The 25,142-nt window shown below is 41.5% G+C and overlaps 1 protein-coding gene across 2 annotated transcripts in view; it reads left to right on the top strand.

The window, feature by feature from the left end:
* LOC139747028 (uncharacterized) overlaps positions 1-25,142 on the top strand; it is a 585,752-nt gene that overhangs the window by 248,402 nt on the left and 312,208 nt on the right. For both annotated transcript variants that reach the window (XM_071658778.1, XM_071658771.1), the window contains 2 exons: positions 9,812-10,004; positions 21,995-22,266. In XM_071658778.1, the coding sequence (XP_071514879.1) occupies positions 9,812-10,004; positions 21,995-22,266 (465 nt within the window). The remainder of the gene's footprint in view (positions 1-9,811; positions 10,005-21,994; positions 22,267-25,142) is intronic.

Raw genomic sequence — 25,142 nt, 5'->3', positions numbered from 1 at the left:
ATGTATATTTGTGTGTGTGGACGTGTGTGTGTGTATACATTGTGTATGGGGGTGGGTTGGGCCATTTCTTTCGTCTGTTTCCTTGCGCTACCTCGCAAACGCAGGAGACAGCAACAAAGCAAAATAAATTTTTTTTTCTTTTTGCTTTGTCGCTGTCTCCCGCATTTGCGAGGTAGGGCAAGGAAACAGACGAAAGAAATGGCCCAACCTACCACCATACACATGTATATACATATGTCCACACAGGCAAATATACATACCTACACAGCTTTCCATGGTTTATCCCAGACGCTTCACATGCCCTGATTCAATCCACTGACAGCACGTCAACCCCGGTATACCACATCGCTCCAATTCACTCTATTCCTTGCCCTCCTTTCACCCTCCTGCATGTTCAGGCCCCGATCACACAAAATCTTTTTCACTCCATCTTTCCACCTCCAATTTGGTCTCCCTCTTCTCCTCGTTCCCTCCACCTCCGACACATATATCCTCTTGGTCAATCTTTCCTCACTCATTCTCTCCATGTGCCCAAACCACTTCAAAACACCCTCTTCTGCTCTCTCAACCACGCTCTTTTTATTTCCACACATCTCTCTTACCCTTACGTTACTCACTCGATCAAACCACCTCACACCACACATTGTCCTCAAACATCTCATTTCCAGCACATCCATCCTCCTGCGCACAACTCTATCCATAGCCCACGCCTCGCAACCATACAACATTGTTGGAACCACTATTCCTTCAAACATACCCATTTTTGCTTTCCGAGATAATGTTCTCGACTTCCACACATTCTTCAAGGCCCCCAGAATTTTCGCCCCCTCCCCCACCCTATGATCCACTTCCGCTTCCATGGTTCCATCCGCTGCCAGATCCATTCCCAGATATCTAAAACACTTCACTTCCTCCAGTTTTTCTCCATTCAAACTCACCTCCCAATTGACTTGACCCTCAACCCTACTGTACCTAATAACCTTGCTTTTATTCACATTTACTCTTAACTTTCTTCTTCCACACACTTTACCAAACTCAGTCACCAGCTTCTCCAGTTTCTCACATGAATCAGCCACCAGCGCTGTATCATCAGCGAACAACAACTGACTCACTTCCCAAGCTCTCTCATCCCCAACAGACTTCATACTTGCCCCTCTTTCCAAAACTCTTGCATTTACCTCCCTAACAACCCCATCCATAAACAAATTAAACAACCATGGAGACATCACACACCCCTGCCCCAAACCCACATTCACTGAGAACCAATCACTTTCCTCTCTTCCTACACGTACACATGCCTTACATCCTCGATAAAAACTTTTCACTGCTTCTAACAACTTGCCTCCCACACCATATATTCTTAATACCTTCCACAGAGCATCTCTATCAACTCTATCATATGCCTTCTCCAGATCCATAAATGCTACATACAAATCCATTTGCTTTTCTAAGTATTTCTCACATACATTCTTCAAAGCAAACACCTGATCCACACATCCTCTATCTCAATCAATACCCTCCCATATAATTTACCAGGAATACTCAACAAACTTATACCTCTGTAATTTGAGCACTCACTCTTATCCCCTTTGCCTTTGTACAATGGCACTATGCACGCATTCCGCCAATCCTCAGGCACCTCACCATGAGTCATACATACATTAGATAACCTTACCAACCAGTCAACAATACAGTCACCCCCTTTTTTAATAAATTCCACTGCAATACCATCCAAACCTGCTGCCTTGCCGGCTTTCATCTTCCGCAAAGCTTTCACTACCTCTTCTCTGTTTACCAAATCATTTTCCCTAACCCTCTCACTTTGCACACCACCTCGACCAAAACACCCTATATCTGCCACTCTATCATCAAACACATTCAACAAACCTTCAAAATACTCACTCCATCTCCTTCTCACATCACCACTACTTGTTATCACCTCCCCATTTGCACCCTTCACTGAAGTTCCCATTCGCTCCCTTGTCTTACGCACTTTATTTACCTCCTTCCAGAACATCTTTCTATTCTCCCTAAAATTTAATGATACTCTCTCACCCCAACTCTCATTTGCCCTTTTTTTCACCTCTTGCACCTTTCTCTTGACCTCCTGTCTCTTTCTTTTATACATCTCCCACTCAATTGCATCTTTTCCCTGCAAAAATCGTCCAAATGCCTCTCTCTTCTCTTTCACTAATACTCTTACTTCTTCATCCCACCACTCACTACCCTTTCTAATCAACCCACCTCCCACTCTTCTCATGCCACAAGCATCTTTTGTGCAATCCATCACTGATTCCCTAAATACATTCCATTCCTCCCCCACTCCCCTTACTTCCATTGTTCTCACCTTTTTCCATTCTGCACTCAGTCTCTCCTGGTACTATATATATATATATAGGTGAGTAATGTGGCAGTTGAGGGAATAATTGGTATACATATGGTGTTCAGTGTTGTAAATGGAAATGGTGAAGAGCTTGTAGATTTATGTGCTGAAAAAGGACTGATGATTGGGAATACCTGGTTTAAAAATCGAGATATACATAAGTATACTTATGTAAGTAGGAGAGATGGCCAGAGAGCGTTATTGGATTACGTGTTAATTGACAGGCGCGCGAAAGAGAGACTTTTGGATGTTAATGTGCTGAGAGGTGCAACTGGAGGGATGTCTGATCATTATCTTGTGGAGGCTAAGGTGAAGATTTGTATGGGTTTTCAGAAAAGAAGAGTGAATGTTGGGGTGAAGAGGGTGGTGAGAGTAAGTGAGCTTGGGAAGGAGACTTGTGTGAGGAAGTACCAGGAGAGACTGAGTACAGAATGGAAAAAGGTGAGAACAATGGAAGTAAGGGGAGTGGGGGAGGAATGGGATGTATTTAGGGAATCAGTGATGGATTGCACAAAAGATGCTTGTGGCATGAGAAGAGTGGGAGGTGGGTTGATTAGAAAGGGTAGTGAGTGGTGGGATGAAGAAGTAAGAGTATTAGTGAAAGAGAAGAGAGAGGCATTTGGACGATTTTTGCAGGGAAAAAATGCAATTGAGTGGGAGATGTATAAAAGAAAGAGACAGGAGGTCAAGAGAAAGGTGCAAGAGGTGAAAAAAGAGGGCAAATGAGAGTTGGGGTGAGAGAGTATCAGTAAATTTTAGGGAGAATAAAAAGATGTTCTGGAAGGAGGTAAATAAAGTGCGTAAGACAAGGGAGCAAATGGGAACTTCAGTGAAGGGCGCAAATGGGGAGGTGATAACAAGTAGTGGTGATGTGAGAAGGAGATGGAGTGAGTATTTTGGAGGTTTGTTGAATGTGTTTGATGATAGAGTGGCAGATATAGGGTGTTTTGGTCGAGGTGGTGTGCAAAGTGAGAGGGTTAGGGAAAATGATTTGGTAAACAGAGAAGAGGTAGTAAAAGCTTTGCGGAAGATGAAAGCCGGCAAGGCAGCAGGTTTGGATGGTATTGCAGTGGAATCTATTAAAAAAGGGGGTGACTGTATTGTTGACTTGTTGGTAAGGTTATTTAATGTATGTATGACTCATGGTGAGGTGCCTGATGATTGGCGGAATGCGTGCATAGTGCCATTGTACAAAGGCAAAGGGGATAAGAGTGAGTGCTCAAATTACAGAGGTATAAGTTTGTTGAGTATTCCTGGTAAATTATATGGGAGGGTATTGATTGAGAGGGTGAAGGCATGTACAGAGCATCAGATTGGGGAAGAGCAGTGTGGTTTCAGAAGTGGTAGAGGATGTGTGGATCAGGTGTTTGCTTTGAAGAATGTATGTGAGAAATACTTAGAAAAGCAAATGGATTTGTATGTAGCATTTATGGATCTGGAGAAGGCATATGATAGAGTTGATAGAGATGCTCTGTGGAAGGTATTAAGAATATATGGTGTGGGAGGCAAGTTGTTAGAAGCAGTGAAAAGTTTTTATCGAGGATGTAAGGCATGTGTACGTGTAGGAAGAGAGGAAAGTGATTGGTTCTCAGTGAATGTAGGTTTGCGGCAGGGGTGTGTGATGTCTCCATGGTTGTTTAATTTGTTTATGGATGGGGTTGTTAGGGAGGTGAATGCAAGAGTTTTGGAAAGAGGGGCAAGTATGAAGTCTGTTGGGGATGAGAGAGCTTGGGAAGTGAGTCAGTTGTTGTTCGCTGATGATACAGCGCTGGTGGCTGATTCATGTGAGAAACTGCAGAAGCTGGTGACTGAGTTTGGTAAAGTGTGTGAAAGAAGAAAGTTAAGAGTAAATGTGAATAAGAGCAAGGTTATTAGGTACAGTAGGGTTGAGGGTCAAGTCAATTGGGAGGTGAGTTTGAATGGAGAAAAACTGGAGGAAGTAAAGTGTTTTAGATATCTGGGAGTGGATCTGGCAGCGGATGGAACCATGGAAGCGGAAGTGGATCATAGGGTGGGGGAGGGGGCGAAAATTCTGGGAGCCTTGAAGAATGTGTGGAAGTCGAGAACATTATCTCGGAAAGCAAAAATGGGTATGTTTGAAGGAATAGTGGTTCCAACAATGTTGTATGGTTGCGAGGCGTGGGCTATGGATAGAGTTGTGCGCAGGAGGATGGATGTGCTGGAAATGAGATGTTTGAGGACAATGTGTGGTGTGAGGTGGTTTGATCGAGTAAGTAACGTAAGGGTAAGAGAGATGTGTGGAAATAAAAAGAGCGTGGTTGAGAGAGCAGAAGAGGGTGTTTTGAAATGGTTTGGGCACATGGAGAGAATGAGTGAGGAAAGATTGACCAAGAGGATATATGTGTCGGAGGTGGAGGGAACGAGGAGAAGAGGGAGACCAAATTGGAGGTGGACAGATGGAGTGAAAAAGATTTTGTGTGATCGGGGCCTGAACATGCAGGAGGGTGAAAGGAGGGCAAGGAATAGAGTGAATTGGATCGATGTGGTATACTGGGGTTGACGTGCTGTCAATGGATTGAATCAGGGCATGTAAAGCATCTGGGGTAAACCATGGAAAGCTGTGTAGGTATGTATATTTGCGTGTGTGGACGTATGTATATACATGTGTATGGGGGTTGGTTGGGCCATTTCTTTCGTCTGTTTCCTTGCGCTACCTCGCAAACGCGGGAGACAGCGACAAAGCAAAAAAAAAAAAAAAAAAAAATTGTAAGGAGCTGAAAGGCCACCCACACCACCTTTGCCTTAGCCTTTCTTCATGTGGAAGTAAGTACAAAACAGTTTAGTCTAATTTTCTCTTTATGTTATCATGGAATGATGGAGGACCTTGGTAAAAGTTGATGTGAAAAACACGATCCAGTATCCTTCTTGCTTGTATTAGGTACTCTTTGTCACACTTAAGTCTGTACAGTGTCATATTTCTAAATATTATGTTTTTCATTACCAAGACAGTGTCTGTGTATGAAATAAGAGTTGAGGAAAGTCAGTATTTAAGAGAAACCTTTAATATCCTCTCTACATTTGCCAGCCACTAACTTATAGTGTGTGCATTGCAGTATTACTAAATGTATTCATGCTCCTCACCCCTAGTGCAGTACCTGTGTATGAAATATGAGTAGATTGTAATTCCAAGTTGAGTTGAAACATCTCCATGCCCCTTTAACTTTCTGGGAGCAATTACATGTGTCATCCACTCCCCCTCTACCTCTCACTGAGATTGGACAAACCCAACACAAAGGTATTTATATGGATTTTAGTGTATTTTATATTATTCTATAATGATACCTACTAACTTACATCCTACCCCAGGAGTACCTTCTGTCTTTATGGAACTCTTGTGGTACTCAGGATGCCAGCAGCGACTACTGGGTAGGACTACAGGTCATAAAATGTAGTTATTACGTATTAGTAATTACTTGTACTTGAGCATTCTTTGCTATCATATGACCTCTTGAATATATGTATGTCATTTGCTTTTACCATGTCCTCAGTCATTCACTTCCATTCATTCACTTTCATATACTATAAAAGTGTTTTTTTACATCATCTTCAACGAGTTTCTTACTTAATTTCATGTTACGCCCTCTGGTTGTTCTCTCCCTACATTTCCCCAAGGATCTGTTCATTGGTCACATCATTGATTTCTTTTAAAATCTTAAAGGTCAGTCAGGTCACCCACCACTTTCTTCTCTTTAAAGTGGGTAGATTTAAAGCTTCCAATCTTTACTTGTAATTTTTTTTTTCATAATCGATTGCCATTTCCTGTGTAGGCAAGGTAGCGCCAGGAACAGACCACATCTGCTCACTTCCATTATCTAGCTGTCCTGTGCAATGCACCAAAACCTTTAGCTCCCAATCCACAACCATCCCCCACAGAATTTTCCATGGTTTACTGTGGATGCTTCACATGCCCTGGTTCAGTCCATTGAAGGCATGTCAACCCCATTATACCATGTCATTGTAGTTCACTCTAACCCATGAACATTTTTCACCCTCCTTTATATTTAGGCCCCAGTTGCTCAAAATCATTTTAACTCCATCCTTCTGTCTTAAATTTGGTCTCCCTATTCCCCCAGTTCCCTCCTCTGCAAAACCTTATCCATAGCCATGCCTCACATCCATATAATATTGTTGGGACTAGTATACTTTTACACATACCTATTTATGCCCTTTCAGATAATCTTCTCTCTTTCCACACATTCTTTAGTGCTCCCAGAATCTTCGCCATGTCATCCACCCTATGACTCACTTTTGCTTGCATGGTTTAATTCACTGCCATGTCCACTTCTGGGTATCTGAAACACATCACTTCCTCCAATTTTTCTCTGTTCAGACTCACACCCCAACCTCAATTAACTTGTTCCTCAACCCTGCTGAAACTGATAAACTTGCTTTTATCTACATTCACTTTCAACTTTCTCTTTCACACACTCTTCCAAACTCATTCACCAACTTCTTCAGTTTCTCACTTGAATCTGCCACCAATGCTGTATCATCAGCAAACAGCAACTGACTCACTTCTCAGGCCCTTCCTTCTCCCATAGATTGCATGCTGGCCTTTTTCCAAGACTCATGTTTACCCTAAGATTATGTGAAAAGAAAGAACATTATCTGGGAGGGCAACATTGGGTATGTTTGAAGGAATAGTATTATCTATAATATTGTATGCATGCGAGGCATGGGCAGTAGATGGGGCTATCCTTAGGAGGATGGATGTGTTGGAAATGAAATGTCTAAAGGTGAGATATGTACGTTTTGAAGAGTAAGAAATGCTTCCTAATTGTATCAGGTCCCTTGAGTAGCAGTTTAGTTTCCCCTTTCTTTCCCTTTTACTTTTTTCAATTTTTTTTTCTTTTTTATTCTTGACATTAACAGACTTGAGTTACAGATGCCATTCATCACTGGTAAATGGTGGTGGATTATTGCATGTACCATTTTGTTTCTGTGTCCTGATACCTTAGGCCTGGGCAGGTTACCTGTGTAGTTGTTAAGTTTCTCTTGAGCATGCATCGATTGGCCTCGTGTTTTATCACGTTCAGAGGAGGTAATTCTCATGGGTAACTCTTAGATTTTTTGGACAAATTGGTGTTTTAATCCCCTTCTGAGCAAGTGCTCTCTCAGATACTCATGGAGCCCTGCCTAAAGTAGAAAAGTGGTTTTTGATTATTCAGAATTATTTTTTTCTGTTTCTATAGTAAAATCACAAGCAGAAATTTATGTCAGAGTGGGAGAACAAGCCTCAGCATAACCAAGGAAAAGAGAAGTGACCACACCTTCTTAGGGTGACTCCACTGTGTTACTTTAGTTTTTAAGTAGTTTACATCCTAGAACTGGAGGGCTTTGCTTTAATGTAACTTGCATTATTCTGTCTTATCAGTGAGGTAGACAGATATCTCACAAGATAAAGTTTAGAGGAGGGACATAAATGTTTTACTTAGCATTTGAAACATTGTTTTCATTATCACTGTGGTCCTTTTATACTACTAATATTATAAGAACCAGGCAGTAATAACATGGAATTTCAAATTGATTAAACTAGAATACAGGTTCATATTTGTCTGTATCATTGCATAATCTGAAAAGTCATCCATATGCTTTTGGAGTGACAGCACATTTTGTATAATACTTTTCCCTTCTGCTTTAGATTTTTTTTTTTTTTTTTTTTTTTGCTTTGTCGCTGTCTTCCCGCGTTTGCGAGGTAGCGCAAGGAAACAGACGAAAGAAATGGCCCAACCCACCCCCATACACATGTATATACATACGTCCACACACGCAAATATACATACCTACACAGCTTTCCATGGTTTACCCCAGACGCTTCACATGCCTTGATTCAATCCACTGACAGCACGTCAACCCCAGTATACCACATCGCTCCAATTCACTCTATTCCTTGCCCTCCTTTCACCCTCCTGCATGTTCAGGCCCCGATCACACAAAATCTTTTTCACTCCATCTTTCCACCTCCGATTTGGTCTCCCTCTTCTCCTCGTTCCCTCCACCTCCAACACATATATCCTCTTGGTCAGTCTTTCCTCACTCATTCTCTCCATGTGCCCAAACCATTTCAAAACACCCTCTTCTGCTCTCTCAACCACGCTCTTTTTATTTCCACACATCTCTCTTACCCTTACGTTACTTACTCGATCAAACCACCTCACACCACACATTGTCCTCAAACATCTCATTTCCAGCACATCCATCCTCCTGCGCACAACTCTATCCATAGCCCACGCCTCGCAACCATACAACATTGTTGGAACCACTATTCCTTCAAACATACCCATTTTTGCTTTCCGAGACAATGTTCTCGACTTCCACACATTCTTCAAGGCTCCCAGAATTTTCGCCCCCTCCCCCACCCTATGATCCACTTCCGCTTCCATGGTTCCATCCGCTGCCAGATCCACTCCCAGATATCTAAAACACTTCACTTCCTCCAGTTTTTCTCCATTCAAACTCACCTCCCAATTGAATTGACCCTCAACCCTACTGTACCTAATAACCTTGCTCTTATTCACATTTACTCTTAACTTTCTTCTTTCACACACTTTACCAAACTCAGTCACCAGCTTCTGCAGTTTCTCACATGAATCAGCCACCAGCGCTGTATCATCAGCGAACAACAACTGACTCACTTCCCAAGCTCTCTCATCCCCAACAGACTTCGTACTTGCCCCTCTTTCCAAAACTCTCGCATTCACCTCCCTAACAACCCCATCCATAAACAAATTAAACAACCATGGAGACATCACACACCCCTGCCGCAAACCTACATTCACTGAGAACCAATCACTTTCCTCTCTTCCTACACGTACACATGCCTTACATCCTCGATAAAAACTTTTTACTGCTTCTAACAACTTGCCTCCCACACCATATATTCTTAATACCTTCCACAGAGCATCTCTATCAACTCTATCATATGCCTTCTCCAGATCCATAAATGCTACATACAAATCCATATGCTTTTCTAAGTATTTCTCACATACATTCTTCAAAGCAAACACCTGATCCACGCATCCTCTACCACTTCTGAAACCTCACTGCTCTTCCCCAGTCTGATGCTCTGTACATGCCTTCACCCTCTCAATCAATACCCTCCCATATAATTTACCAGGAATACTCAACAAACTTATACCTCTGTAATTTGAGCACTCACTCTTATCCCCTTTGCCTTTGTACAATGGCACTATGCACGCATTCTGCCAATCCTCAGGCACCTCACCATGAGTCATACATACATTAAATAACCTTACCAACCAGTCAACAATACAGTCACCCCCTTTTTTAATAAATTCCACTGCAATACCATCCATTTTTAGTAAAATTGTCCCTAAGCATAGAATTTTTATGCACTGTCATGCACAAGCTTCCCTTAATCTCACACAATTCATGCTTTTCAAACAGGAGTAGTGCGACTCACAGTGATGTACCAGCTTCTTTGGGTCAAAATGAGCGGGATCACCATGTGAGGGAACAAGAGAATTGTGAAATATCTGCCATGCAAAAACGACTCAATAAGACAAGCACCAGAGTTTCAGCTGTCAATGAAGGGTCAAGGCATGGCCATGAGAAAGGGGCAATAAAGAAACAGCCACAGGTAATGAACTCTCCAGTTAACATATCATTTATATTGGTTGAAGACATAGTCATGTGAGGTTTCATAACAGTGGTAAGTATTTTTACAATGTAGTAGTTGGGTTGTCAATAATGCCTCACATTTGTCTGTCATGTTCATGGCTGTGTTTTTATTTTTTTTCTAAAATGGACACTTAAGGAGGGTTTTGTGAATCCATTTGAGATATAGTACAGTCTCCACAAAAAGATTTGAACAATTACCATTTAAAATAAGATTTTCATGTTTCTGGTTTTATTTGCAGAACAAATCCTATTACTCACTTTATGGATATTGTGTATCTGACACCATGTTACAGTCTTAGATTTCAGATTAGATAATTTACAGATTCAATTACCTCATGGTATGAGAGTGAAGGGATGCAACTTTTATTCCCTGTGCTTGTGTATAGTGATATTTTCACTGTTTCTCTTGTGTGCGATATTTTTCCTATACTAATCACAACTACAAGTCCTATGAAGGTGTCCCAGGAGGAAAAGGCCTCTACTGTTTAGAGGAAAGAAAAACTGTATATTACCAAGATCTCAAGAAGTACGAATATCTGGACACGATTTTTTCTTTTTTCTAATATCATCCTTTCCTGAAAAACTGAGTCTGGTTAACATATGAAGACCAGTAAGGTGACTGACACCCTGATAAGTGATGGGTTTTTCAACACCTCACACTTCATCAGGTGATGGTCTTCCTAGGTCAGCCATACACAAATATACAGTGATCGGCAAATTCATTTTGAGGAGACTGCCTGTATGAAAACTGATTCCATTTTCATTTGTGGTGTGTCACTGATTTTCAAACTCTGTGTTCATTCTCGTAAATGTTTCTTTGCCGATTTCTTTCATTATTGCTGTATGCATGGTAATCTTCATTGAGTTCATTGTTGATACTGGTAGTTTGACTTGCTTGGGTCTGTTTCAGCTTTTTATGTCTATCTCCGTACAGGGGAAACTCTTTTTTTAAGGCTCCAGTCATGGACAAAAGTTCACATCAAGGCCAGGCCTTAACTGAAATATAGAGAGAATTATGAAACAGAAAAAGAAAAGACAAGGGAAAGTATGAGTTTTGAAGAAAGTGAAAGACCTGTCTTTTGAAATGTGCCAGGTCACAGGTATTGGAAAAAACATGAGAGGGTAGAGAGTTCCAAAGCTTCAACATGTATGGAAAGAAGCAGGTATCGAAACAGCCCACCCTTGAGTTGCTGATGTCCACACAATAATCATGTGCGGCAGCAGCTTGCCGAGTATTGTGTGGTCTAGCTAATGGTGGGGGCACACAAGCAGCCAGCTTTCAGGAGCAAAAACCAAAGTAATACCTATAGAAGAGGAAAGTGAACCCACATTGACCAAGGTCAAGTTTTGAAGTTAGCCTTGGACAGTTTATAAGTCAGATTGCTTTCGACTCAACTTTGTCAAGTAAGGATGCCGAGGTAGAACCACCCCAAATGTGAGAGCAGTTATCCTTACAGGGATGAATCAATCCCTTATATAATGATGATGTGTTTGACCTGACTTTTGAGGGTTAAGCCAGATGTGTCCTTACAGAACCAGTGCTTATAAGAAAATATTATCCACACAACACCCTTTTGAACAAGGCCATTTTGATTATCAGTTATAAGTAATAATGGTACTAATATACTAATAAAGGATGGAGTGAAAAAGATTTTGAGCAGTTAGGGCTGGAATGTGTAGGAGCGTGATAGGCATGCATGGGTTAGTGTGACCTGTAACGATGTGTTATACTGGGGTCAACATGTTGTCAGTAGATTAAACCAGGGCATGTGAAGTGTCCAGGGAAAACCATAGAAAGTTCTGTGGGGTCTGTTTGTGGGTAGGGAGCTGTTATGGTTTTGTTGCATTACACATGACAGATAGAGAGTGGATGTGAGCAGATGTAGCCTTTCTTTATCTGTTCTTGGCTCTGCCTCACTTATGCAGGAAACAGCAGCCATGTATGGAAAGAGAGAATCTTATATTGGAGAGCAAAGATGGGTTTTTTTGACAGAATAGTAGTTCCAACAATATTATATGGATCTGAGGCATGGGCTATAGATAAGGTTGTGTGGAGGAGGGTGGATGTGTTGGAAATGAAATGTTTGAGGACAGTATGTGGTATGAGGTGGTTTGATTTTGTAAGTAATGGAAGAGTAAGAGAGATGTATGGTAATTAAAAGAGTGGTTGAGAGAGCAGAAGAGGGTGTGTTGAAATGGTTTGGACATATTGAGAGAATGAGTGAGGAAAGATTGACAAGGAGGATATATGTGTCAGAGGGGGAGGGAACAAGTAGATGCAGGAGACCAAATTTGAGGTGGAAGAATGGGGTGAAAAAGATTTCGAGCAATCATGGCCTAAATATTCAGGACGGTGAAAGGTATGCATGGAACAGAGTAAATTGGAACAATGTGGTTTACTGAGGTCAACGTTCCATGAATGGAGTGAACCAGGGCATGTGAAACGTCTGGAGTAAACCATGGAAAGGTCTGTGGGGCCTGGATGTGGATAGGGAGCTGTGGTTTTTGTGTATACACATGATAGCTGCTGTAATAAAGGAACTGCATGTGTGGGAGGAAACTTTAGTGAGTCTGCAGTAACTGGAAAGCATCAAGGTTTTAGGATGTCACCATGTCTGTTAGATGGTTTTTAAGGGTGGGGCATAAGTGAGATGAAAGTGTACAAAAGTGAATGCAGTGCAATGCTGAACGATGGTGTTTGTGACATAGTTGATGTTTGTAGATGATGATGTTCTGCTAGTTGAAGCAAACAAATAGGACACAATGATACATTATTTGATGATGTTTGTAAATGAGGATCAAAGAATTGACTGAGAGTAAAAGTAAGTGTCTCTTATGATACTTTCCTTTTTAACTTTTTTATATACCTATCAGGATTCATAAATGCAGTTTCCACTTTCTCCATATTCTTTTTTAGAATATTTTTACTATCATAAACACTAGAGGGGATGGGAGCAGGGGGCCAGAAATCCTCCCCTCCTTGTATTTTAACTTTCTAAAAGGGGAAACAGAAGAAGGTGTCACACGGGGAGTGCTCATCCTCCTCCAAGGCTCAGATAGGGGTGTCTAAATGTGTGTGGATGTAACCAAGATGTGAAAAAAGGAGAGATAGGTAGCATGTTTGAGGAAAGGAATCTGGATATTTAGGCTCTGAGTGAAATGAAGCTCAAGGGTAAAGGGGAAGAGTGGTTTGGGAATGTCTTGGGAGTAAAGTCTGGGGTTAGTGAGAGGACAAGAGCAAGGGAAGGAGTAGCAGTATTCCTGAAACAGGAGTTGTGGGAGTATGTGATAGAGTGTAAGAAAGTAAACTCTAGATTGATATGGGTAAAACTGAAAGTTGATGGAGAGAGATGGGTGATTATTGGTGCATATGCACCTGGGCATGAGAAGAAAGATCATGAGAGGCAAGTGTTTTGGGAGCAGCTGAATGAGTGTGTTAGTGGTTTTGATGCACAAGACTGGGATATAGTGATTGGGGATTTGAATGCAAAGGTGAGTAATGTGGCAGTTGAGGGAATAATTGGTATACATGGGGTGTTCAGTGTTGTAAATGGAAATGGTGAAGAGCTTGTAGATTTATGTGCTGAAAAAGGACTGATGATTGGGAATACCTGGTTTAAAAAGCGAGGTATACATAAGTATATGTATGTAAGTAGGAGAGATGGCCAGAGAGCGTTATTGGATTACGTGTTAATTGACAGGCACACGAAAGAGAGACTTTTGGATGTTAATGTGCGAAGGCGAAGGTGAAGATTTGTATGGGTTTTCAGAAAAGAAGAATGTTGGGGTGAAGAGGGTGGTGAGAGTAAGTGAGCATGGGAAGGAGACTTGTGTGAGGAAGTACCAGGAGAGACTAAGTACAGAATGGAAAAAGGTGAGAACAAAGGAGGTAAGGGGAGTGGGGGAGGAATGGGATGTATTTGGGGAAGTAGTGATGGCTTGCGCAAAAGATGCTTGTGGCATGAGAAGCGTGGGAGGTGGGTTGATTAGAAAGGGTAGTGAGTGGTGGGATGAAAAAGTAAAATTATTAGTGAAAGAGAAGAGAGAGGCATTTGGACGATTTTTGCAGGGAAAAAATGCAAATGAGTGGGAGATGTATAAAAGAAAGAGGCAGGAGGTCAAGAGAAAGGTGCAACAGGTGAAAAAGAGGGCAAATGAGAGTTGGGGTGAGAGAGTATCATTAAATTTTAGGGAGAATAAAATGATGTTCTGGAAGGAGGTAAATAAAGTGCATAAGACAAGGGAGCAAATGGGAACTTCAGTGAAGGCGGCTAATGGGGAGGTGATAACAAGTAGTGGTGATGTGAGAAGGAGATGGAGGGAGTATTTTGAAGGTTTGTTGAATGTGTTTGATGATAGAGTGGCAGATATAGGGTGTTTTGGTCGAGGTGGTGTGCAAAGTGAGAGGGTTAGGGAAAAATGATTTGGTAAACAGAGAAGAGGTAGTAAAAGCTTTGCGGAAGATGAAAGCCGGCAAGGCAGCTGGTTTGGATGGTATTGCAGTGGAATCTATTAGAAAAGGGGGTAACTGTATTGTTGACTGGTTGGTAAGGTTATTTAATGTATGTATGATTCATGGTGAGGTGCCTGAAGATTGGCAGAATGCTTGCATAGTGCCATTGTACAAAGGCAAAGGGGATAAGAGTGAGTGCTCAAACTACAGAGGTATAAGTTTGTTGAGTATTCTTGGTAAATTATATGGGAGGGTATTGATTGAGAGGGTGAAGGCATGTACAGAGCATCAGATTGGGGAAGAGCAGTGTGGTTTCAGAAGTGGTAGAGGATGTGTGGATCAGGTGTTTGCTTTGAAGAATGTATGTGAGAAATACTTAGAAAAGCAAATGGATTTGTATGTAGCATTTATGGATCTGGAGAAGGCATATGATAGAGTTGATAAAGATGCTCTGTGGAAGGTATTAAGAATATATGGTGTGGGAGGCAAGTTGTTAGAAGCAGTGAAAAGTTTTTATCGAGGATGTAAGGCATGTGTACGTGTAGGAAGAGAGGAAAGTGATTGGTTCTCTGTGAATGTAGGTTTGCGGCAGGGGTGTGTGATGTCTCCATGGTTGTTTAATTTGTTTATGGATTGGGTTGTTAGGGAGGTGAATGCAAGAGTTTTGGAAAGAGGGGCAAGTGTGCAGTCTGTTGTGGATGAGAGAGCTTGGGAAGTGAGTCAGTTGTTGTTCGCTGATGATACAGCACTGGTGGCTGATTCATGTGAGAAACTGCAGAAGCTGGTGACTGAGTTTGGTAAAGTGTGTGAAAGAAGAAAGTTAAGAGTAAATGTGAATAAGAGCATGGTTATTAGGTACAGTAGGGTTGAGGGTCAAGTCAATTGGGAGGTAAGTTTGAATGGAGAAAAACTGGAGGAAGTAAAGTGTTTTAGATATCTGGGAGTGGATCTGGCAGTGGATGGAACCATGCAAGCAGAAGTGAATCATAGGGTGGGGGAGGGGGCGAAAATCCTGGGAGCCTTGAAGAATGTGTGGAAGTCGAGAACATTATCTCGGAAAGCAAAAATGGGTATGTTTGAAGGAATAGTGGTTCCAACAATGTTGTATGGTTGCGAGGCATGGGCTATGGATAGAGTTGTGCGCAGGAGGATGGATGTGCTGGAAATGAGATGTTTGAGGACAATATGTGGTGTGAGGTGTTTTGATCGAGTAAGTAATGTAATGGTAAGAGAGATGTGTGGTAATCAAAAGAGTGTGGTTGAGAGAGCAGAATAGGGTGTTTTGAAATGGTTTGGTCACATGGAGAGAATGAGTGAGGAAAGATTGACCAAGAGGATATATGTGTTGGAGGTGGAGGGAACGAGGAGAAGTAGGAGACCAAATTGGAGGTGGAAAGATGGAGTGAAAAAGATTTTGAGTGATTGGGGCCTGAACATGCAGGAGGGTGAAAGGCGTGCAAGGAATAGAGTGAATTGGATCGATGTGGTATACTGGGGTCGACGTGCTGTCAGTGGATTGAATCAGAGCATGTGAAGCGTCTGGGGTAAACCATGGAAAGTTGTGTGGGGCCTGGATGTGGAAAGGGAGCTGTGGTTTCGAGCTTTATTACATGACAGCTAGAGACTGAGTGTGAATGAATGTGGCCTTTGCTGTCTTTTCCTAGCGCTACCTCGCACACATGAGGGGGGAGGGGAGGTTATTCTATGTGTGGCGAAGGTGGCGATGGGAATAGATAAAGGCAGACAGTATGAATTATGTGCGTGTATATATATGTATATGTCTGTGTGTGTATATATGTGTGTACATTGAGATGTATAGGTATGTATATTTGCGTGTGTGGACATGTATGTATATACATGTGTATGGGGGTGGGTTTGGCCATTTCTCTCGTCTGTTTCCTTGCGCTACCTCGCAAACGCGGGTGACAGCGACAAAGCAAAATAATAATGATAATAAAAAACACAAGAAAATGTTCATACTCTTCTTCCTCCCTAAATCCTCCTCGTTCTTCACCTACTGTGGTTTTCTAATCATTTTATCAAGATCAGTTAGTATTCTGCCATGCATAATTTGCTGAGAAAGCAATGTGACAATTTCCAGAAACATTCAGTCAGAAATTGGTATTTGGCAACTCATGCATCTTTACTTTAGCTTTTACTTTTTCGAGGTGGAACACAATTTTGTGAAATAGTAAAAAATTAATTGATAAATGCTTAAACAGTTTTTATTTGCATAATGTAAGAACAAATCATGTAGTTTAAATTGTATTATGTTTTCAAACAAAATTATGTGACTTACCAGATTATCGCTCATAGACGTACAGGAATAATTAATGGAGTTAAAATCAGATGCCAGAATGAATAGATATACTTAAATTTATGCCATTTCTGTAATGACTATTTGAAATAATTATATTCCACATTCACTGCCTTGTTGGACTGTGATGTAAGGTGGGCCAATAAATGTCAAATGCGTAATTGCTACCTTCTGTGACCAGTTATGCAAATGATAATTATTTTTAAGTAACAAGTGTCTTTCATATTGTTGTAAAAGCAAAATGGCTAAACAAGGAAATGAAACTATAAAGCATATTCTGCTCGTACAAGTAAGTGCGAAGTGCTTGTGATGCTGTATCATCTTCGAAATGAAACTGTGAACTTAGATGCTGTATCATCTTGGGCCAGCTTTACTTTTTTTCTGCATGCATTTTTTGTCTTAAAGAGTAGGATTGGGATATAGCTCTTTTACTTTTACTACCTATCTTGAATCCCTTTACTTGTAGAAATGAAGAAATGCTAGAATAAAGCTAGGGATCAAAGAATTTGGGTCAGGAGTTCATTGATATGCCATCATCCTTTGCCTTTGTCCATCCTACTGGGCTTTAACTTGGTAGCTGCGACTGATTCACCTTCCCAAACACAGCACCCTATACCACTGTTTGGACATATATTGAAAACAATGACATCATTTCTATGGCAAACTGTACTTTGTCAGATCACTTTTGCAAACATCCGTACACATTTTCTGAATCCAATAAACAGGAGTCAAGCGGGGAGTGCTCATCCTCCTTGAAGGCTCAGATCAGGGTGTCTGAATGTGTGTGTATGTAACTAAATGAGAAAAAAGGTGGTAAGCAGTATGTTTGAGAAAAGAAACCTTGATGCTCTGGCTCTGAGTGAAATGAAGCTCAGGGTAAAGGGGAAGAATGGTTTAGAAAAGTCTTGGGAGTAAACTCAGGAGTTGGTGAGAAGACAAGGGCTGAGGAAGGAGTAGCACTACTGCTAAAGCAGGAGTTGTAGGAGTGTGTGATAGTGTATAAGGAAGTATTTTCTAGATTGAAGTGGGTAAAACTGATATTGGATGGAGAGAGATGGGAGATTATTGGTGCTTATACACCAGGTCATGAGAAGAAAGATCTTGAGAAGCAAGTGTCTTAACAGAAGCTGAGTGACTGTGTCAGCAGTTTTAGTGCACGAGACTGGGTATTAGTGATAGGTGATTTAAATGTGAAGGTGAGCAACGTGGCAGTTGAGGGTATAATTGATGTACATTGGGTATTCAGTGTTGTGAATGGAAATGGTGAAGAGCTTGTGGATTTGTGTGCTGAAAAAATGACTGGTGATTGGGAATACCTGGTTTAAAGAGAGAGATATGCAAAAGTATTTGTATGTGAGTAGGAGAGATGGTCAGAGGGCATTATTAGATTACGTGTTAATTGATAGGCATGTAAAGGAGAGACTTTTGGATGTTAATGTTCTGAGAGGGGCAGCTGGTGGGATGTCTGATCACTATCTTGTGGAGGTGAAGGTGAAGATTTGTAGAGGTTTTCAAAAAAGAAGAGAGAATGTTAGGGAGAAGAGAGTGGTGAGAGTAAGTGAGCTTGGAAAGGAGACTTGTATGAGAAAGTACCAGGAGAGATTGAGTGTGAAATGGCAAAAGGTGAGACCAAATGAAGCAAGGAGAGTGGGTGATGAATGGGAGGCATTTAGGGAAGCACTGATGGTATATGCAAGAGATGCATGTGGCTTGAGAAGGGTGGGAGATGGGCAGATTAGAAAGGATAGTGAGTTGTGGGATGAAGAAGTAAAGTTGTAAGTGAAAGAGAAAAGAGAGGCATTTGGATGATATTTGCAAGGAAGGAGTGCTGTTGACCAGGAGATGTTTAAGAGAAAGTGGCAGGAGGTCAAGAGGAAAGTGCAAGGGTTGAAAAAGAGGGCAAATGAGAGTTGGGGTGAGAGAGTATAATTAGATTTTAGAGAGAATAAAATGATGTTTGGAAGGAGGTAAATATTGTGTGTAAAACAAGAGAACAAATGGTAACATCAGTGGAAGGGGCAAAGGGGGAAGTGATAACATGTAGTGATGAAGTGAGAAGGAAATGGAGTGAGTATTTTGAAGTTTGGTGAATGTGTTTGATGATAGAGTGGTAGATGTAGGGTGTTTTGGTTGGGGTGGTGTGCCAAGTGAGAAAGTCAGGGAGAGTGGTTTGGTGAAGAGAGAAGAGGTGATGAAAGCTTTGCAGAAGATAAAATCCAGGAAGGCAGTGTGTTTGAATGGTATGTCAGTTGAATTTATTAAGAAAGGGGGTGACTCTGTTGTTGATTGGTTGGTAAGGATATTTATTGTATGAATGGATTATGGTGAAGGGTCTGAGGATTGGTGAAATGCATCTTTAGTGCCTTTGTACGAAGGCAAAGGGGAAAAAGATGAATATTCAAGCTACATAGGCATAAGTTTGTTGAGTTTTCCTGGAAAATTGTATGGGAAGGTATTTATTGAGAGGGTGAAGGCATGTACAGAGCATCAGATTAGAGAGGAGCAGTGTGGTTTCAGAAGTAGTGGAGGATGTGTGGATCAGGTGTTTGCTTTGAAGAAAGTGTGTGAGAAATATTTAGAAAAACAGATGGATTTGTATGTAGCATTTATAGATCTGAGAAGGAATGTGATAGGGGTGATAGAGATGCTTTGTGGAAGGTCTTGATAGTATATGGTGAGGGAGGTAAGCTGCTAGAAGCAGTGAGGAGTTTTTGTTAAGGGTGTGAGGCATGTGTACAAGTAGGAAGATGGGAGAGTGATTGGTTCCCAGTGAAGGTTGGTCTGCGGCAGGGGTTTGTGATATAACCACGGTTGTTTATTTTGTGTTTGGATTATGTGGGTTGGGAGGTAAATGCAAGAGTTTTGAAGAGAGGGGTGAGTATGCAGTCTGTTGTGGATGAGAGGGACTGGGAAGTGGGTCAGTTGTTGTTTGCTGATGATACAGCTTTAGTGGCTGATTCGGGTAAGAAACTGCAGAGGTTGGTGACTGAGTTTAGAAAAGTGTGTGAAAGGAGAAAGTTGAGAGTAAATTTGAATAAGAGCAAGGTTATTAGGTTCAGTAGTGTTGTGGGACAAGTTAATTGAGATGTAAGTTTGAATGGAGAAAAATTGGGGGAAGTGAAATGTTTTAGATATCTGGGAGTGTACTTAGTAGCGGATGGAACCATGGAAGCAGAAGTGAGTCACAGGGTTGGGGGAGGGAGCGAAGGTTCTTGCAAACATCATCCAAACGCCTCTCTTTTCTCTTTCACTAGCAACTGTACTTCATCCCACCACTCCCCTTTCTAATTTGCCCACCACCTACATTTCTCATGCCACATACATCTCTTGCACATGCCATCTCTGCCACCCTAAATACCTCCCATTCCTCACCCACTCCACTCACTTCATTTATTCTCACTTTTTGCCATTCTACACTCAATCTCTCCCTGTATTTCTTAACACAAGTCTCCTTTCCAACAGGTCTCCTTTCCAAGCTCACTTACTTTCACCACTCTCGTCTTCCTGACATCCTCGCTTATTTTTTGAATCCCTCAACTAATCTTCACTTTTGCCTCCAGAAGATAATGGTTAGACGTCCCACCAGGTGTCCTGAGCACATCTACTTCCAAGTCTCAATTTTATACGCCTATCAATTGATACATGATCTAATAATGCTCTTTGACCGTCTCTCCTACTCACATACGTATACTTGTACATATTTCTTGTTTTAACCCATTAAAGGCAGGCAGTGTTACCTAACATTTATACGGTAGAAGCTGGGCAATATTATGTAATGTTGGGCTATTTTGCGTCGTAATTGTTTTTTAAATTTTGGCGATGTGGCATCACTGTCATTTACTATCATAACCTCTGTTTACCCATTCTGGTAACAGCTATCCTAACTCACCCACACCAATATTAGTTGTTATCTAACGTTTGCACAGTAGTAGGTGGGCAACGTTATGTAATGTTAGGCCCTTTCGCGTCATAATTGTATCGTGAAATTGGGTGATGTGGCATCTCTGAAATGTACTGCCATGCTCTCTGTTTGGACATGCCTGTAAACAGCCACCCATGCTTGCCCAGCTGGGGTCAATGTCAGTATTAGCCAAAACAATGGACGGTGCCTAGCACTCCTCCCCTTCTCCCACAGCCAGCTATGATGCAGTATTGGGTAAGTAACACCTCTTACCTTCGTTTTTCATCCAATTTTATCTATTTATGAATACATTTGCTTAATCCTTGATACTTTACTATTCCTAAAATATGGTGCCCTACATGGATGTATAAAAAAAACATTGCCTGCCTTCAATGGGTTAAACCTAGTATTCCCAGTCACTATTTTTTTCAGCAGACAAACCCACAAGCTCTTAATCATTTCCATTAACAACGCTAAGTACTCCATGCAGACCAATTATACCCTCAACTGCCACTTTACTCACCTTCGCATTCACATCACCCATCACTAACACCTGGTCTCATGCACCAAAACTACTGACACACTTACTCAGCTGCTTCCAGAACACTTGCCTTTCATGATTTTTCTTTTCATGGCCAGGTGCATAAGCACCAATCGTCACCCATCTCTCTCCATCTATTTTCAGTTTTACCTACATCAATCTAGAATTTGCTTTCGTACACTTTATCATACACTCCCACAACTCCTGCTTTAGGAGTAGTGCTACTCCTTCTGTAGCTATTGTCCTTTCACCAGCCCCTGACTTTACTCCAAAGATGTTTCCAATCCATTTTTCCCCTTTACCCTTGACCTTTGTTTCACTCAAAGCCAGAACATCCAGGTTTCTCTCCTACCAGCCCCTGACTTTACTCCCAAGATGTTTCCAATCCATTCTTCCCCTTTCCCCTTGAGCTTTGTTTCTCTCAGAGCCAGAACATACAGGTTTCTTTCCTCAAACAAAACTAAACAAAACTACTTATCTCTTTCTTTTCATCTTGGTTACATCCACACACATTCAGACATCACAGTCTGAGCCTTCAAAGAGGATAAGCACTCCCTGCTTGACTCCTTTTTCTGTTTCCTCTTTTAGAAACTGAAACACATGAAGGGGAGGGTTTTCAGCCCCCCCTCACCCCTTTAGTCTCCTTTTATGATATGTAGGGAATATGGAGGTTTCAACAGGAAGAAATTTTTGTTCTATTGTAATTTTCAGATTTTCATAAGTTTTTTTTCTTAAAGGCTTTGTGGCAGGAAGGCAGTACCAATGCAGACCCAAGAATTTCAGAAATGCTAACATTACAAGAAGAACTGCGTCAGAAAAAAAATGCCCTGGAGGCCCTCATGAAGCGCATGGGCAAGTCTTCTTCATTGAATATGGATAACATATCAGACAATATATCAGACAATATTTCAGAGACCACAGAAAGACTAGAAGGGGGAACTGGGACAACGGCTACTTGGGGGACAGCTGGACTGCAAGATTATTCTGATAACCACTACCAACAGTCAAGGTATTCATTAAAGATTATCATTCTGTAAACCCTTGCATATTGTTAAAGCTACACACTTTATGTATGTGTATTTTGTACATAAAACAGCATTGCCTGGCATTACTGCTTAAACATTTATGTGAAATTTATTAAGAACATATATTTGGATACTTCAAGAGTATAAGGCTTACATACAAGTAGAAAGAGAGGAGGTTGAGTGGTTCCAGGTAAAAATAAGTGGATGTCATGGGGGTGTGATGTCACCATGGCTGTTTAAACTGTTTGTGAATGGAATGCACCATGAGTTATCCTTATGAATCCTAGGGTTTTGGAGAGAGAAGCAGGTGGGCAATCTGTTGGAAGTTGAGGGCAGAGAGGTGAGTCAATTACTGTTTGCTGGCCACACGGCTCTGGTAACAGATTTGAGTGAGTGATAACAGAAGCTGGTTTCTGAGTTTGAGAGAATGTGTAAAAGGAGAGAGCTAGGCATCATTGTGAATAAAAGTAAAAAGGAGCGAAGCAAGGAGTGCTCTTCCTTCTCAAAGGCTCAGGCTGGGGTGTCATAGTGTGTGTGATCTAACTAAGATAATAAGAAAAGAAAAACAGGTGTATGTTTGAAGAGAGGAACTTGAATGTTTTATCTCTGAGTGAAACAAAACTTAAGGGAAAGGAGGAAGAATGGCTTGGAAATGTCCTAGGGGTAAAGTGAGGGGTTAGTCAGAGGGCAAGAACTAAGGAAGGAGTAGCCCTATTACTGAAGCAGTTGTGGTAATATGTGAAAGAGTGTAAGGAAGTGAGCTCCAGACTGATGAAATTTTAGAAATGAAAATTGATAACATGAGATGGGTGATCATTAGTGCTTATACCTAGCCACATTATCTCGGAAAGCAAAAATGGCTATGTTAGAAGGAATAGTGGTTCCAACAATGTTGTATGGTTGCGAGGCATGGGCTATGGATAGAGTTGTGCGCAGGAGGGTGGATGTGCTGGAAATGAGATGTTTGAGGACAATGTGTGGTGTGAGGTGGTTTGATCGAGTAAGTAATGTAAGGGTAAGAGAGATGTGTGGAAATAAAAAGAGCGTGGTTGAGAGAGCAGAAGAGGGTGTTTTGAAATGGTTTGGGCACATGGAGAGAATGAGTGAGGAAAGATTGACCAAGAGGATATATGTGTCGGAGGTGGAGGGAACGAGAAGTGGGAGACCAAATTGGAGGTGGAAAGATGGAGTGAAAAAGATTTTGTGTGATCGGGGCCTGAACATGCAGGAGGGTGAAAGGCGGGCAAGGAATAGAGTGAATTGGATTGATGTGGTATACCGGGGTTGACGTGCTGTCAGTGGATTGAATCAGGGCATGTAAAGCATCTGCGGTAAACCATGGAAAGTTGTGTGGGGCCTGGATGTGGAAAGGGAGCTGTGGTTTCGGGCATTATTGCGTGACAGCTGGAGACTGAGTGTGGACGAATGGGGCCTTTGTTGTCTTTTCCGAGTGCTACCTCGCACACATGAGGTGGGAGGGGGAGGTTATTCCATGTGTGGCGAGGAGGCGATGGGAATGAATAGGGGCAGACAGTGTGAATTGTGTGCATGGTTATATATGTATGTGTCTGTGTGTGTATATATATGTGTACATTGAGATGTATAGGTATGTATATTTGCGTGTGTGGGCGTGTGTGTGTGTACATTGTGTATGGGGGTGGGTTGGGCCATTTCTTTCGTCTGTTTCCTTGCGCTACCTTGCAAACGCGGGAGACAGCGGCAAAAAAAAAAAAAAAAAAAAAAAAAAACCTAGCCACTATACATGCATTCTGCCAATCCTCAGGCACCTCACCTTGATCATACATACATTGAAAATCCTGACTAACCAGTTATAACTTCAGTCACCCCCACTCTTAAGAAATTCAACTGCAATACCAAGCACTCCAGCTGACTTGCCACATTTCATCTTATGCAGGGATTTCACCACCTCTTCTCTTTTCACAACCATTTTCCATGACTCTCACTTTGCATGCCTCCCCGACCCAAACAGCCTACATCTGCTACCCTAAGACATTAAATAGTCCTTCAAAATATTTGATCCATTTCCTCTTCACATCACCACTCCCTGTTACCATTTCTTCACTTCACCAACATTCCCATTTGTTCTCTTGTTTTTCTCATACTATTAACCCCCTTCTAAAACATCTTAAAATCCCTAAAGTCTGCTGATATTTGCTCACCTCAACTCTCATTTGCCCTCTTTTTCATCACTGCACCATCTTCTTTACCTCTTGCTACTTTCTCTTGTATAATGTTTAGTAATTTGCACTCCTTTTCTGTAAGTACCACCCATGGTGAATATAGGTGTGTTTGAAGATATGATAGTGTCATTGATGTACAGATGTTGAGGCAGGGGCTATGAATGAGAATGTATGGAGGAGGGTGGATATGTTGGTCATGAAATGTTTAGGGGCAGCATGTAGGTAGTGTGAGGGAGGTTGATCAAGTAAGTAGTAAAGGGATAATAGAAAGGCACACAGTAATAGAATAATATGATTCAAGAAGCTAAAGAGGTTGTGACACTGGTTTGGATGCATGGAAAGAATGAGCAAGGAGAGATTGACAAAGGGGGAACAAGGTGAAGGGGAAGACCTAATTGGAGATAGAAGGATAAAGTGTGAAAGATTACGTGCTTGAGGCCTGAACATGTAGGAAGTTGGAAGGTTTGCATGGGATTGAGTGAACTGAAACAGTGTATACAGGGGTCGATGTGCTGTCAGTGTAAACCTTGTTAGATGCCATTAATTGCGTTCTGACTCACTGAGTACTTACCATGTGTGGAATTTTTGTAACCCCCGGACTGGATACAACACACTCACAGTCAACTAAAGAGGGGGTCTGTTCCATTACAGCATTTCAG

This window comes from Panulirus ornatus, chromosome 5, assembly GCF_036320965.1.
Source record: "Panulirus ornatus isolate Po-2019 chromosome 5, ASM3632096v1, whole genome shotgun sequence".
Classification (NCBI taxonomy): domain Eukaryota; kingdom Metazoa; phylum Arthropoda; class Malacostraca; order Decapoda; family Palinuridae; genus Panulirus; species Panulirus ornatus.
This window is presented reverse-complemented; position numbering and strand designations above follow the sequence as displayed.